We start from the raw sequence: 16,132 nt of genomic DNA, 5'->3' as shown, positions 1-16,132 counted from the left end.
GTATAATATTGCTAAATTTAATTGAATCATCCCGTAAATGAAAGTAATATATATAGTCTTAATCTATAATATAATACTATAATATTAATGTATAATCTTAATCTTATAACATCGAAAACATTTGATTTCGATAGAACACGGTATAATAGCGACAAAATTTCATGGCACGGCTTAATAAACGTCTAAATTACTATCGCGTTATAACACGAATACCCGTTTCCATCGCACTATTTTTGTTCACACGTCATATCCTATTGATTTGTTCGAAGTTTCGCTCAAAACACGAACGACGAAATAATTGTATTTATATAGAAAGATTGATTTTATGATTATATAAGATTGCATTTGTGAACGAAGAAGTAGGCGCATTTGCTTATTTCTATCAAACTTTCTTCTCCATGGAAACTTTTCCCGAAAAAAATCAGGATGAATTAATTATCCGAAATTCAAAAAAGTCTGACTCGAACTCGAGCGAAGATAAAAAAAAAAGAAAACGAGTCGAAGATCGAAAAAATCGGCACTTTGGATCTCTCTCTCTCTCTTTCTATATATATATAACTGGAGAGTAACCGCATCGAGTAAGCCGTTGCAGTTAATTTTGAAAGGGGATGTTTATTACAGGAAACTGTGGACCGTTGGCCGAGCTTCCGCGGATTTCTATTCGAGTGGCCGAATTAACGTTCGTTAACGAGCACAATCTCGCGACAGAATTTCGGACCAGAGATCGTGGCGAGGATAGAGGTTTGGTAAGAAGAGAAGGGGCGTAGTGGTGATGGCGGTTCCTGTGGACGGATTCTTCAAGTGGTTTTTGAAACTGGTCCGACTTTGCGTACTTTCTTGTGAGATTTGTGGTTACTTAATTCTTAGAAAAAAAAAAAAAAAAAAAGAAAGATCCATATGAAACGAATGATACCCAACTTGGATAGAAAAACAAAATAAAAATCCAATTCGTTGTTGAGAATTGAAAAAAATAAAAATATAACGGAAGAGAAAAGAAAAAAATTGCGTTTTTTTTTTTGAGAAGGAAAAAAGGGGTAGAGATTAAAATTTACATTATTCGCCCTCGCGGCACCTGGACCTTCTAATGGACGACACTTTCGCTGGTATTTCCACGAAAAATTTCGATCTGTCCCATGGGAGAATGGGGATAAACAATGGCCGCACGAGAAACACAGTTCTCCAGAGAAGCGAAGAAGAAAAAGGGGGAGGGAAAAAAGGGGAATTCGAGGTAGAATTTTTGTATACGTTTATGGTGAAAAAATTAAAATGGAATACTCACGAGTTTGGCGGTTTGCGCTGACAGCATGTCGGCGTATTGTATTAGTGCCTGGAAAGTATCTGAAACATAGGAAAAAAAATGTTAGATTGGATTGCTGGGCGAATTTTTGGACGAGTAACAATAAAAGAGTGAAAAAAAATTGTTATGTATAACTGATTTCATTTTACAAAAATAAGAAAATTTTATTTTGCAATAGATCTTGCAAAAGAATTTTAATTCCAGGCTCATCTTCCAAATTGTTCAAATCAATTCCACCAAGCATTAGTTACTCAAAACAAAAAATGTAATTTCTCTTAACCTCTTTGACGGAGTAAGGTTAAATTAAAAAAGTTTCGTTAAAAAAGTTCCTTAGAAGAATCTGTTTATGAAAAAACAAAACTCATCTAGCTATGAAAACGAATCCCGACAATATCCTATACAAATGAAAATAATGAAAAGAGTATACGAAACCAGGGATTATCGTTCGATATTCGAAAGCAAATGCCATTCTCACGGTGGTTTGCATCGGTGAAAATTAAATAAAAGCCGAAATTAAATGGAAATAAAGGGGGATCGCTCTGGATTCACGGTAATATGTTGTGACAACGGTCACATTTTTCCCCTCTATGGAACAGAATTTTTATTATCCCCCCGATCCCACTCCCCTGTCCACGATCAAATAACGATGGAAATTGAATAACGTTGCTACCGGCAAAAAATTCGATCTCGTTGTTGCATTATATAGCTAATAAAACGTTTTTTCGTGCATTTTTCTGCTTTTTTCATTTTTTCCCCCATTTTTCTTTCTTTTTTTTTTTTTTTAGCGAAAGTTCTGATCAACATCGACAGCTAGTTTTCTGTAATTTTCTTTTATACATATATATATATATATATATTTTTATTTTTTCGCTGTTATTTTATAATACCGATAAATAAACGAAAATGATATTGATCGATTCTAAAGAAAATTCAATTTTATGATTACATAAAAATATCGTATACAATACACGTTCTATACTAGATGTATACAATTTCAATGATGCATCATGCTATATTAGATTCACATAACTTCTAAGATGTTTCATATTAGATTTATACAATCAATACAATTTTTCTATGTTAAATTTAGATAACATTTTGATATTTGTACTGTTTTATATCACATTATGTATAAATTCGACAATATACATTTAAACGCGCGCATCCTATACTCGATTCAAATAGATCCTGCAACGTGGATTGTGGATTCCACTAGATTTAGTTCATTCGAATAGCACACGCTTCTAATCCTATCCAATATTTCGATAAAAATTCTCAATAATAAATTCTCGATACGATCTAACGTATTTAAAGTTTTAACAGACTTTAACAGATATATATAGCTATATAATGCTTCGTTTGTATAAATAAGGAATTAAAAAAAATCAGATCTTGGACATGATTGTTCAATTTTCGAATCGTTCAAGAAACGCATTTCAGGTGAAATGAAAAAATAGGAATCGTCTTCAAACTGTTTAGAAATTCCAAGTTATATTACTCATAAAATGCCATGTTTCTTCTTTGTCCTCTTCCTTCTTTGTTTTTTAAAGATTTGCGTTCAAATGTGAAAATGTGATCAGGATTGTGGAATTTTTTAATTTGGATTTTTCATTTGTACCGACTTTCGCGGGGAAATGAAATTTTCAAATACCTAATTTACGAAGTTACAATTGGATAAGTTCCCCCTCGTAAATTTTCAATTGACAAATGTTCATTCGGTGGGCGAAGTTTTGATTAAGGAAATATTTTCATTACGATATTTCGCGAGCGATGAATTTTCAATTTTTAAACTTCCAATTTCGAAATTTCCTCTACCTTTCACTTTCTAGACTTTCAAAAGTTTTAATATTTGTACAACTCTAAAGTTCTTGTTTTCGCGTATTTAATTTCTAAATTTGAATTTTTAATTACGAAAAAATAGAGATGCAAATATTCAAAAAAGAAAAAAAAATGTTTTCAATTCTATGATTTTAAAAATTATATTATCGTTCCTTCAACGCGTATATTAATACATAAAATATTTGCTCAAACACATCATGATCGATCTTACGAATCTTACGAATCGATGATATACTTATATATTTTTCTTTTGAAATAAATATTATCAAATTGTACAAAGTAACGAACATAAAGAAAGAAGCCGCAAAAAAGAAAAAAAGGAAGAAATAAAGAACCTAATCAAAGAAACAAAAACTAAAAAAAAAAAAAAAAAAAAATCAAAAAAGAGGCAATTGGAAATTGAACGAACGAATAGCCACTTGACCGAATGAAACTTTAATTGGACACTGAATGCTTCTTCGCTTTAATTTAGGCCTCCGTGATTTCGCCAATCAACCGCTATTTGTCTCAAAGCCGTCCTCTTTGAAAATTTCTCGTCCCTTTCAATCAAGGACAACAGCCTCTTTTGTTCGATCGAGCGTCCATTGATTGAACGTCTTTTGGATATCCAATTGTCGCCAAGAACCACGGTATCGATATTGTTTTTTAACAGCCAGGGATATTTCCTTGCTTCTCATCATCGAACATAATTGATAATCGGGTAATTTGTTCCTCCTCTTTCAGGATGTATATAGATTGGAGTGAGATCGGAGCAAGACTGATTTAAATTGTTATTTCGATATCGAGATTTTACTTGGCATTTGTTGGAATTAACGAACGAGAGAACATAATGATAAAAGTTTGAGAGGAAATTATAAATATTTTGCAATAGATGTAAGATACATCGTGAAAGAATTTTAAATTCTTTCTATAAAAGTAATCGACAAAGAAAGGAAATTTTATTGGATTCTGCAGAGATGGAAAAGATGAAAATGAATAATTGATCGATGTCATGTTCACGTTTCAAAAGTGTACAACGACCATTTTGTTATTGCAACGACTCCCTTTCGAACATCTCGAAAAGAAAAAGTTGTCACGACACAAAATAAAATATATTCGAGAATTTTACCCAGTCTGAATCGGTCTGAATTTCTAACTCGTATTTTTACCCGGAATGAAGCAGGCTTTTGTCTAACTGGTGTCTTAAAAAAAAATTTGTGTATCGATTTCGAAATTTATTCCTCGTTAAAGAAAGAAAGAAAAAAAAAGAAAAAAAAGATTCGAGACTAAAAAAATATTTACTCACATTCAAGAAACGAAAAATTTAACACGTCAAACTTTCCGATCGAGTATCCGCAAGCTAGATGTCGTATCAAGAAGCATCGAGGCTTCTCGAGGATCAATGAGAACAATCAATTTCAATCCTTTGTCGAGGATGTAAATGTACAAAGGAATCAAGGGAATAAGTACATATTTCTGACACACCCTGTATACTCGAGTGGCACCCAAGGTACTAACGGTGTCGACGTCGTCGAGGCAGAATACACTTCAAGTGTACACTGAAGTACTAAAGTGCCGTGCATGTCTGCCAGCAAGAGTGGCGTCTATACAAGGTGGCCCAGTAGCTATTGCACTGGAGGAGGAAAACAAGAGCCACTTTGAAATGTTCGAAATCCGTCAGTCTTTCTCGGTTCTACTCCGTTTCTTTCGAGGTGTACGTGGAAGTTTTTCAATGGAAACTCGTCGTGGAGATAGAAATTCTGCGCGAATTTGTGACAAAAACAACCTTTACACCCTTTATAAGGAATTAAACGAGTTACTTTTCTCTCTCTGTATAAGTATCAATCACGAGATCAAATAATTTTTATAAAAATATCATTTCGACGAATCGTTTCGTTCCATAATGCAAAGAAATTGTTGTAAAAGAATGCCGTAAGAATCTCGATCTTTTTTTTTGTTCATAATTTTAAAATAAAACGGTACTTACTGTTCTTCGTGAAAGTGACGATTTTCAGGACCTTGCCAAAACGTGTGAATATCTGGAACAGAAACAAGGAAAAGAAGCAAATTAGAAGGGTTCTGAATCGGACTGTTGTTCAGCCATCGACGTGGCTACGCATATACGACCATATTGTTGCAACAACAATAACGGGGCAACACAATTGGCCATCTTCGTGCATTTCTCTTGTCACAATCTCCACAACAACAGAAGGGGCAAAGCAAGCAAGCCTCGGGAAGGAAGGAACAAGCCCGCACGATCGTTCGAAATTGGTACTTGGCACAGGTGATTGCCAAGGCTGCGTGCCGAGGCAAATATTGGCCTTTGCTATTATTAATTCGATCGTCTGGCCCACTCAATCGGCTATATGTATGATAATGACGGCGATTCGAGGCCGATGATTATCAACCCGTGGCGTACATGCAACGTAAGCAACGAATTTTCGAGCACGCTTCGTCGTTGCTTCCAGCTACGATAACCCTTTTAGGATCTACTCGATTATCCTTGTACTCGATTCGATATATGTGTGTATATTGCGAGGATAAGAATAACAGTGGAAAAAGGAAAGTTAATGATCCATAAAAGGTAATTTTTCATAAATATTTTATTCTTCCAATTTTCCAAAATTTTTTTACTCTTCCTATGTAATAATTCAAATTATTCTTAATCTTCTCTTATCATTTCCTTTCGTTTCGACTTCGAGCAGAAACCTTTTAATTCGCTCGATTTTCCACAACCTCGATATCTGGTCTTCTAAATCAAAATTCTTTACCACTTCGATTCGTTCGTGATCGATGATCAAACTCGACCAGCATCCCTACGAAACGATATATTTTCTTCCTTCCACTTATCACGCACGTAGTCGACAAAGCAGCAACGAGCAGATTGCGTCTCGTTAGAGAGGGGAGTGATGGTGGATATGTTTAATCGAGCGCGATAACGCTGCAGTTATTATCCCTGAGACAGAGATTAAAATTTTAATTGCAGCCACGAAGCTGGTAGACCCTCGTGTCGCCTGCCTACTGTTCCACTTTTCCGTTTCCACTTTTCTCGACTGTTTCGCGGTTTGGATGGATAAAAATACGGCCGATCCTTTTGTTGTTTATGAGAAAAACTAATTACCCGAGCTTAGAGCTTTAGGGCGCATTTAAACGAGAACGAGCGAGCTCTTTAAACGTGGACTCGTCGGTTTCTCGGCAACTTTCTTCTTCTTGTCGCGACGTGCTGTGTCAACCGCAGTGCGGTATTTAATGTATTAAGTTTGAAAAGATTTTTACCAACAGGTAGGAGAGGGGATTCCAACGAAGGGATAAATTTCGAGAAGAGGAGATTCGGTTTATTGGGGTTTTTTTGCGATGAATGGAGATTTTTTTTTTCGCGAAAATCGATAATATCGATCGAGAAATTAAACTTGCATTCTACATTCCGTGTTTACGTTGTATTTAATCAACGTAACACTTTTAATTACCATAATCCACCAGTTCGATCGAAAGGATTAGGTAAGGGATTAAGTCGTTTTAAAATATTATTCAATTAGACAGATATTGTAAACACTTTGGTTTATTATAATTAGGCTTTAAATTTTCGCCGCATTGAATGTCAATTATGTAAATACAATTATTGCGAGAATCATTACTCGAAGAAGAAAAAAAAAAAAACGTTAAAGAGAAAAACGTAGCGCGCAATATAATCGATTCCAACGTGATTATTCTCCAAAAAAAATCGACCATAAAAAAAAAATGAAAGCGATGAAAGATGAAAGTGACTATAATTAACGCTATAAAAAAAAAATGAAGCGAAAAACGTTATAGTTGATTTAAAAGAGTACCATAGATCAAATGTAAATACTTCTGCCTGAATGGTTGCCTGTCCCAACCCTTTCTCCTCCACCTCATCCCCCTCCTCTCCCTTCCCCCATTTTCATCCATCATCCTCTTTATTTTTCAACGCGTCGGATTTATCGTAACGCCGGGGAAAAAATATAAATTCTTCATTCGAGCCGTCACAACGGCTCGATATTGAATATTCGATGAGAGAGTTAAAACGCGTGACACTGCCTGCATTAGCTATCCCCCCTACTCACGTCACGATTCCATTCACATTTGCAGATATTTCTCGCGTCGTCCCGCCGCCATGCATTTTTATGAGATTTCAGTTATTTACCGACGGAATTACCAACGTTTCGACAAGGAAATAATAATGGTTAGTAACCACTACACCATTGCTTTGTTGATTTTCTCTCTCCACCTTTTTTTTTTTCATTCGCTTTTGCGAAGAAAGTGCGTGGAGAAGGTGGTTTGGATAAATATGGGGTTAGTTCTTTCATTTTTTTTTTTTTTAAATGGATAAATTGTCGTGCAAATTCCGTCCATCGATTATATACATATATAGATATAGATAGAAATATTTTTGAGCATAGAAATGATTATAACAGGAGAGTTTGGTAGAGTGGAAGATTTTGGAGGAAATTTTATTATTATTTATAGATTTTATAAAAATTATTCAAAAAAAGTGTTTGAGTTTGGATAAGCGAAACCAATCGTGACCAATTAAAGATTAAAATGATTGATCTGATTAATTTCAAAGATTTTTTTGCAGATTTAAGATGTATGCGGATGAAAAAAGGGGGGAGGAAGGGGTGAAAAATCATACATCAAATTTCACGGATAAAAGTTCTTTTTCTTGTCCATTTCGTATGATATTCTACATTCGATGTTACCATTAGATACTGGTTTTTATGAAATTTAAGTTTTAATGATGTAAACGTAACGATAACGTTTCAGTGAAAATTTTTTTAACGAGCCACTCATTTCCCCTCATATCGGATAAATCATGACCAATTAGCGTACTGAAAAAGAAAACGAGGAAAAAAATATTACTTCCGCATATATTCCGCGTATTAAAATAGTTGGTGCAATAAAGTTGTTATCTATTCGTTCGATATTCGATAAAAATAATTAGAGGATCAATTATAAAAACTCGGGTTACCATTAATCCGATAATAAAAAAAGTATTTCATCCAATTTCAAATCTGATATATATTATATTCGAATGTGAAATTTTATATTACATCAATTTACGAAATTTCATTAATTAATGAGAATTTATTTATTTTTCAGAAGCGTGTCGCATTTTTTTTTTTTTTTTTTAAGTATTTAAACAGCTTTCAAACGCAGTAGCTCATTCAATAAAAAAATACTTTCGAGACTCAAAGGATTAATTTTTCTTCCATCATAAATTTATAAAATCAAAGGATAAATAAATAAATAAAACAAAAGCGAAAGTTGAAAGCTTCTCGAAAAAGCATTAAGCACATAAAATCAATAGGATCTCTGTGGAACCATTTGAGCGCTAATTATTTAAGCTCGACTCTTATTTCCCCGCAAACGAACCACAGTGAGAGCGTTCCCTCTCTCTCTCTCTCCCTCTCTCTCTGGCCAATGGATTCCGCGAAATTAACCAGAAAATGAACGGAAACAACAGTAGGCGGATGCGCGTAAAGTATCGCTAATAACAATAAAAATGGCCACTTTCCGCCGCCAAATACTCATTATCGTTAATATTCTCGATGGCTCGTTTTTAGGCTAATTGCACACAGATTCGAACATATTCTCCAAAGTGGAATCGCGTGTTTAACATTTATTCGGTTCCAGTCATCAGGGTTTCATTATACAACGTTATTCGTACTCGAAGAAAATATTTAGATTGTAAGAAAGACACGTTTTCGGCTATTAGACAAATAACGTAAAATCATGCGCGATAATTATTAATAATTAATTAATCCTCGGAGAAAGGAACGAATATTGTATCAGCTTTTCAAAATTTCGTCAACTTTTTCCAACGTAAGGAAATTCCTTACCAACGACAACGTTGATAAAATTTTTCTTGAAGTTGATTAAAAAAATCAGACTGTTCAATGTTAAATAACTCAATAAATATATCGCTGCAGAATATTCCAATGGACGAAGTTAGAAGCGTGGATGCTTCCTGTTCGAAATGCCGTTCGTTTCATCCCGATACGAGTTCCGGTTCCAGAGATATCATCGTTCGAACCGAATCATAATTTTTTTCCGTTTCTCGCCCGCACTTCCCGTGCATCGACCGTGGCCGCTACTCAACGATATCCCGCTGAGTCAACGACTTCTATTAGCGAGTACTCACTTCCTAGACTAGGCCAAGTAGTCACTGACCACTATCACTTTATGCCTGTACTTTTGAAAGCCTCGAGAACGCATCGAGATATCGATTTAAAACGAAACGAATTTTTAAGGGCATCGCTTCGTTTTAAAAATTTTTACATTATTAGATTTTTACATTATTATATCTTTGAATATTTCTTAAAATAATATAGATAGATTAAGTCATTGATCTACTACACTTTAGATATTTAGATATTTTGCAAATCTGTATCTCAGATATGTATCGAGATATCGACTTAAAACGAAGCGAATTTTTAAGGGCATCGCTTCGTTTTAAAAATTTTTAAATTATTAGATGCATTATATTTTCGAATATTTCTTAAAACAATATAAATAGATTAAGTCATTGATCTAGTACACTTTAGATACGAACCTTGCAAATCTGTATCTCAGATATGCATCGAGATATCGATTTAAAACAAAACGAATTTTTAAGGGCATCGTTTCTGTCTGTCTATCTGACATTCGAAGAAAAATTTTTAAATTATTAGATGCATAATATTTCTTAAAACAATATAGATAGATTAAGTCACTGATCTACTATACTTTAGAACTTTAGATCTATTTAACGGAACAGATTTTGAAGAAAGATTTTAAAATTATTAAAAGATTTTTTGACTCTGCTGCTTTCAGCTCGATATCCATTTCTCTGAAGAAATGTATAATTATATATATATATCCCTGATCGCATTTATAGAAATTGAATAAGAAAAATTGAACGAACGTTTCCCAACGTAGCCCGCCAGTATAAACGCTTCCGGATAAAGCAACCGACGTAATTAACGAAAATCGAGGCCGGTGCAATCCCGATTCCGATTGCATTTTCGAATTCCAGGGAATCGATGATATTTCTTTCGCCGGCGGCCACGATTCGCGCGCGGTTTTGTTTAATTATTGCCGACGGTTATTTCGTCTGCTCGCCACGGTTATTTCGCTATCAGTGACGGGCAATTTGCCTGCCGCGTTTTTCAACCGATTGACCCCTCCTCCGGCCCCTCCTCCATCTATCTATCCCCCCGGTTCGATTCGCCGGTTTCATCGCGGCGACGAAACTATGATTACAAATTAATGGAAGGAAAATTCGTATCGTTTGTCAGTCGAGATTTCTATTAACGATCTCCGCAGTGTACAGGGGCGGCGAGTATTTACCGATCGAGTTTGGACAGGGAGGAGAAGACTAAATCGGCGCGATATTGCGTAATTATTTCTCGGTTTAGAAGAAACGATTATTTTTGATGGGGAGGGGGAGGAAGAAATCGTAAATATCCATTGCCAACGCAATTATTCCAAATCGAATCGCGAGAATATTGATAAAAATTGCGCTCCAAACGTGTCTCCTTCTCTCTCTCTCTTCGATGGTAAAAATTACACTATTGTCGTTCGAACGGGTGTACTCTTTCTCGAACGCGCGAGCTTTTGAACGGCTTGATTTCCCGCGGGATTTTCCGTTGAAAGCTCGAATATCTCGGCCATCTCGGGATCGAGCACCGACGTGGATATTATGGCGATTGAATACCAATGGACATAATTTATCCCCCTACGAACGTGGAATTCATACATGTTAATATCCTTAAATCCTCGACCACTTCGACAATTCGTATTTCGATCGTTCAATCGATCATTCCGCAACTTGCTTCTACTATCTAAGCAATTTTTAACAGGCAATAATTCTATTTATCGACTTTTACGAATATTTCAATTTTCTATTTTCTTTCTTCTTTTCTTTGCAATTTCAATTTTAATTTCCTCGTTCGAGAAAAGCTTACGACTTACGACAAATTTTGTGGGAGCAAAAAGTGGTATGGAACTTTTTATACTGTTTTATAAAAATACATAAAAATATTCCAACCGGGATACAACATCAAAATGATTTATTCGAGACGGGAAATGAAGCAGAGGTTTTACTACGTTCCGCGTTATTTTAATTTTTTTTAACAACTTCGTATTACAACCCAACAACATTGTATAAAATTAAAATACAGTTTACGAGGGTGAAGTTTGAAAAACGTAATTTTTCGTCGCATCTCTCTCCCCCTGTCTCTCTCTCTCTCTCTCTATTTTTCCACGATTTGTCAATGCCCACGAGGAGTAGCTGTGTCGGTTGATTGAACATTTATCCGCATCATGAATACGTCGAATACGTCGTTTTTCAACAACAAAAAACGTATTACATATCGTTTGTTTGATACGGCGGAGAAAACTGGGTGGGGAGGGAGAACGAGAGGGTTGGAAATGGAAATGGGAGGATAAAAAATTCAACGGCACTCCGCGGTTACGTTTAATTAAAATACAGACAACCGGGGCCTCGATTTTTTTTCAATAAATATCCGCCGCCGCTTTTATCGCGTTTGACGTCACTTGGAAACTCCACTTAACACCGTTAATGTGTTTGTTATTGTCGCACCTGTTTTAATATTTAACGCGATTCCGACCATCTCCTCGAGTTTTTTCGCCCCCTCTGACGCCCTCCTGAACTTTTTCTTCCTTCTTCTTCTTCTTTTTCTTTTTTTTACCGTAAAACATCAACGTGAAACTCGATGCAAAATTCGTGAAATAAATAAACGTGCGATCACGTTAAATTCAAAAATAATAATTCGAATTGGAAAGTTGAAAAAGTCTGGTCTATTTAATGTATAACATTTATATATACAACCACGATAATAGATAAAATAAATTAAAACTGCTAAAGTCTTATAAATACTCGGACCAATACTCGTCTTTCGAAGCCCTCCCCCCATTGAATTTTTCGAAAGAACTCGGGAAAGATAATTCGTTTGGGGTACACCAGGGAACGCTTTATTATCCGACTCCTTATTGTGTCATCATTTCCACCTGACTGGCTTCTAGCAGCCACCGAAATGGACTTTTGTCGTCGATGAAACGAGAAGGGGTGGGGTGGTGTGGCAGTCGTTTAAGAATTTTTCGCTCGAGTTTGTCGCACGAGTCGAGATCTGCCACCACGATGAGAAAACTTTCGCGGAATCGACCTTAAACTTGCAACTGTAAATTGGAGGACGTGACTCGAACATTTTTTTCGATTTTCCCTTTCTTTCTTTCTTTCTTTCTTTTTTTTTTCCTAGCCTTTCGTTGATTTTTATTAGATTCGGACTCGTCCAGGGACGAGCTTCGAAGCTTTCGAAATTGATATGGATCACGAACTATCAATTGGTTAATATTATCATTCAAAATTAGAGATAAGAAATTCTCTATATTACCATTAAATACTTTTTAAACATTCTCAGAACTTGATACAGTTAAAACATTTAAAAGAAAAAAAAAAAAAAATGAAATATTTGAATTGCTTAATTTTACAAATTTATCGTCGTTATTTTAAAAATTCTTTTTTTTTTAAACACTCATTCACGGATTATTATCCAGAAAATTAATTTTTAACGGTTGATTGCATTTTTCGACTAAATATCAAAAGTGAATTAATTGTAAAGTTTTATGAAATGAAAATTAAAAATGAAAAATTCTTTCGAATATATAAATTATTTTTACACGTTCTTTGCGTATATGTGTAAATTATGATCCAAAAATAAACTAAATGAAGGTGACGACAATTATTGCGAAATGGTATAAAAAAAGTCGTTGCAAAATGGGTAACGATAAAAAGAGCACGACACGTGCTCGTAATTAAACACAATCACGTGTGTGTCCTGTGACAAAACATTTTCCAATAAACCTTCACTTTCAATGCTTTTCAATTAACCGACCTTTTCACCGTGCAAAAATTTCTCTCCATTACGTGTCTCGTTATTTAAAAACGATTTCCTTTAACGATATTTCTCTCAAAACACCAATTTCTGCTTGACGAGGCCATTGACTGCTTGATCGATATAATGTTCGATTATGTTCAACAATTTTTTTGCGAATTTTTTTTTCATAATATAAAGAATTTATGTTTAAAGAATTAAAAGAATTAAAAAAAAAAAGAAGAAAAAATGACCCATTCATGTCGATATTACCAAAAAAAATTTATAGTTTATTCAAATCTTGGTTCAATTTTTTATCGATCATTTGTAAGTCACAAATGAAAGGAAAAATATATTATATTTCTCCCTCTATCTATTTTTTAGTTTTCTCCCCATATTATTATCATCGCGTACGAAAAGAGAGAGAGAGAAAAAATTATTGCGATCAATCAACAATTCGATTCCAACGATTTAACAAATTTTAAGCTACATTTAGGAAAATTTAATAAACATTTCTTTCACCGTTTTCAATATTTCCATTGATATTAATATTGAATTTCACGTCTACTACTCTGAAACTAATATCGGTCATGAAACACCCCAAAAAAAAAAATTTTAAAAATAAAGAATTTATAAAAAAAAAAAAAAGCAAACGCATATACACGTTAAAAAATTCATAGAAATTTTCAGATTCATACGGATTGTTCACTCTTCTGCCGACAATGCTTGTCCATTGATCGTCAAATCACGTCACTGTCAATATAGTCAAAATATAGAGGAGCAATTTCAATTTGAATCGAATATCCATAGGAATCGATTCAACTGGTTAAAAGTACCAGAACACGTTTAAACGTACGCTTATCCGTTAGAATCTATAATATTTTACGAAACGAAATTGATCCAAACTATTTTTCGGTGATTTCGCAAGTTTATAAATATTTCCTTAATAAGCTGTTCCTCTGAAAACACCCTTTCTCTTAACATTTCCACTCTTGTTGACATAGTATTAGCATTTCTTGTAAATTAAGACGCATCAATAATCAACATTCTGCTTTGAATTCATCTCCCTGTTCCAATCTCGTTACTTCTTATACGTTCATTTCTTTACACTATCATTCTTATTTTCATTATACAATCATTTCGTCTATTTACTCCGATAAAATACGAAGGAATAATTAATTTGGAAAGAATTATTCATACGCAACGACGCATGCAAAATTTCTTTATCTCTCGTAATACGACAATTTAATTTATTCGAGTAGTTAAGTTAATAATTATATACGTATAAATATAATTTCATGAAAATAAAAATAATCTTCTTACCCCCCGCCAAATTTCTTTCCACAATACTGAATATCGAGTGGTGGAGGAATAGAACATCCATACTCGGGTTGACCATCTTCTCGAACGCTGCCAATCACGTCAGGCAGGATCAACAACCCTTGCCCAATTCCATTGCCAACAACAACCGTGACAGAAAGGAAGAGAGGGAGAGAGAGAGAGAGTTCATTTATCGCATCGAAATGACGGTCGTTTAACGGTCTCGAGGGGGTGAGCAACCCCCGGCCCAAGCGTGGCAAACGTTGTCCCTTTCATGGCCATCTCGTGGCACGCATCGCCGACAGTGGGGGCGGCCGCGCATGTACATATTGATCGATGTAACAGTTATTAATTCCCGTTCTCGATTATCGACGCACCCGTCTCTTACTAATGCAATAACGCCCAATAATAGTAACGTAATTTCGCCCCAGTGTCCACGATCCGGGGGATTATTCGTGGCGCAGATGGCAAGGAGAAGGGAGAGAATTTTTTTTTTTTTTTTAGATCCGGGTCAAATTTTGCGTTTTACCGGGTGTCCAGTTTCAATCCGCTCGAATTTCTATTTGAAACTGTTGACAACAAAAGGGGAAGGAAGATGGACGAGGGGGGGGAAAAATTTGAACTCGAAAGGCAGGGTAATATTGGGTTTCTGTTTTTCAATCAATGAAGATTGATCTCGTCCTTTTTTTTTTTTAGATTTCGGTAGATTTTAATTGTGGTCGATATTGTAACGTGAACAGGCAGGTTTTGATCTTTCTTAATTATTTTAAGAATTTTTGTAAATACGTATCTTTTCTTTTTATTATTATTATTATTATTATTATTACTATTTACAAGTTCGTAGATTAGTATTCGTAAAAATGAAGGGGGAAGGAGTATATTTCTATGGTAAACGATATTGAAATTTATATTAAAATTTATCGTATTTATGTTTACGAGAATCGGGATATTTTCTACAAATATTGTTACTTGGTAAAATCCTCCTAAAATAAACCGGCAATTTTCATAAGTCCAACAACAATAATTAAAACAACAAATCCTCCAAAATGAATACCGAATCCGTAATAAACACTTTCATATAATCAAAAGCGTGTTACGCGAGGCGGACGAGTGAATGAAATAATTTATAATCCTATCACAATAACCGGCCACGAACGCGATACATATTTTTAATCCTTATTAAAAATTATATGTTATAACAAAATACAAACTTTAGCAGAAAATAATCTCGATCATCCATGATACAAATATCTATATTTCGTACATTTCGTGTATAAATTGAAAATATTTTTGCGTTTCATTAACTCTCTCTTTTTTTCTCTCCCTCTCTCTCTCTTATCTCTCTATCTTAATTCTATAATAAACGGAGGGATGTTATATTAATTGGAACAGAACACCCTATTCCTGGGGCAAAGACTGGGATAAAAGGAAGATAAAGGCAAATTGTAAAATTAATAATATAAATACAGATTAATCCTTTAATTCTTAGATCAAATTAGGTAAAGTAAGGTGAGCTAGCTTAGCGAATTGCGTGTCGACTCGACGCGTTTACAATTAATGCATAAAATCATAATTTCACTACTCGACAGGGATCTCGATGTACATAAATAAAAGAGAGAGAGAGAGAGAGAGAAAGAAACGTTTCAAAGAAAAAATTTAAAACACGACGTATCGAGTTTAAATTTATATTTTAAAAATATCACCACGAATTAACTCTTCTTGGAGAAACGTTTTCCAACGAGAATTTCAACTCGTCATTCCCCGGTATTATAATGAAATACGTATAGAAATGGAATAAAAGAAA

The 16,132-nt window shown here is 34.6% G+C and overlaps 1 protein-coding gene across 32 annotated transcripts in view; it reads right to left on the bottom strand.

The window, feature by feature from the left end:
• The window catches only part of LOC108002604 (polypyrimidine tract-binding protein 2), a 429,375-nt gene that overhangs the window by 18,506 nt on the left and 394,737 nt on the right, over positions 1–16,132 (bottom strand). For all 32 annotated transcript variants that reach the window (XM_062078838.1, XM_062078844.1, XM_062078850.1 and 29 more), the window contains 2 exons: positions 5,103–5,154; positions 1,280–1,338 (listed from right to left, as the gene is read on the bottom strand). In XM_062078838.1, the coding sequence (XP_061934822.1) occupies positions 1,280–1,338; positions 5,103–5,154 (111 nt within the window). The remainder of the gene's footprint in view (positions 1–1,279; positions 1,339–5,102; positions 5,155–16,132) is intronic.

The sequence above is a fragment of the Apis cerana genome, linkage group LG8, assembly GCF_029169275.1.
Source record: "Apis cerana isolate GH-2021 linkage group LG8, AcerK_1.0, whole genome shotgun sequence".
NCBI classification, from domain to species: Eukaryota; Metazoa; Arthropoda; class Insecta; order Hymenoptera; family Apidae; genus Apis; species Apis cerana.
Note: the sequence above shows the minus strand (reverse complement) of the source record. Positions and strands in the feature narration are given on the sequence as shown.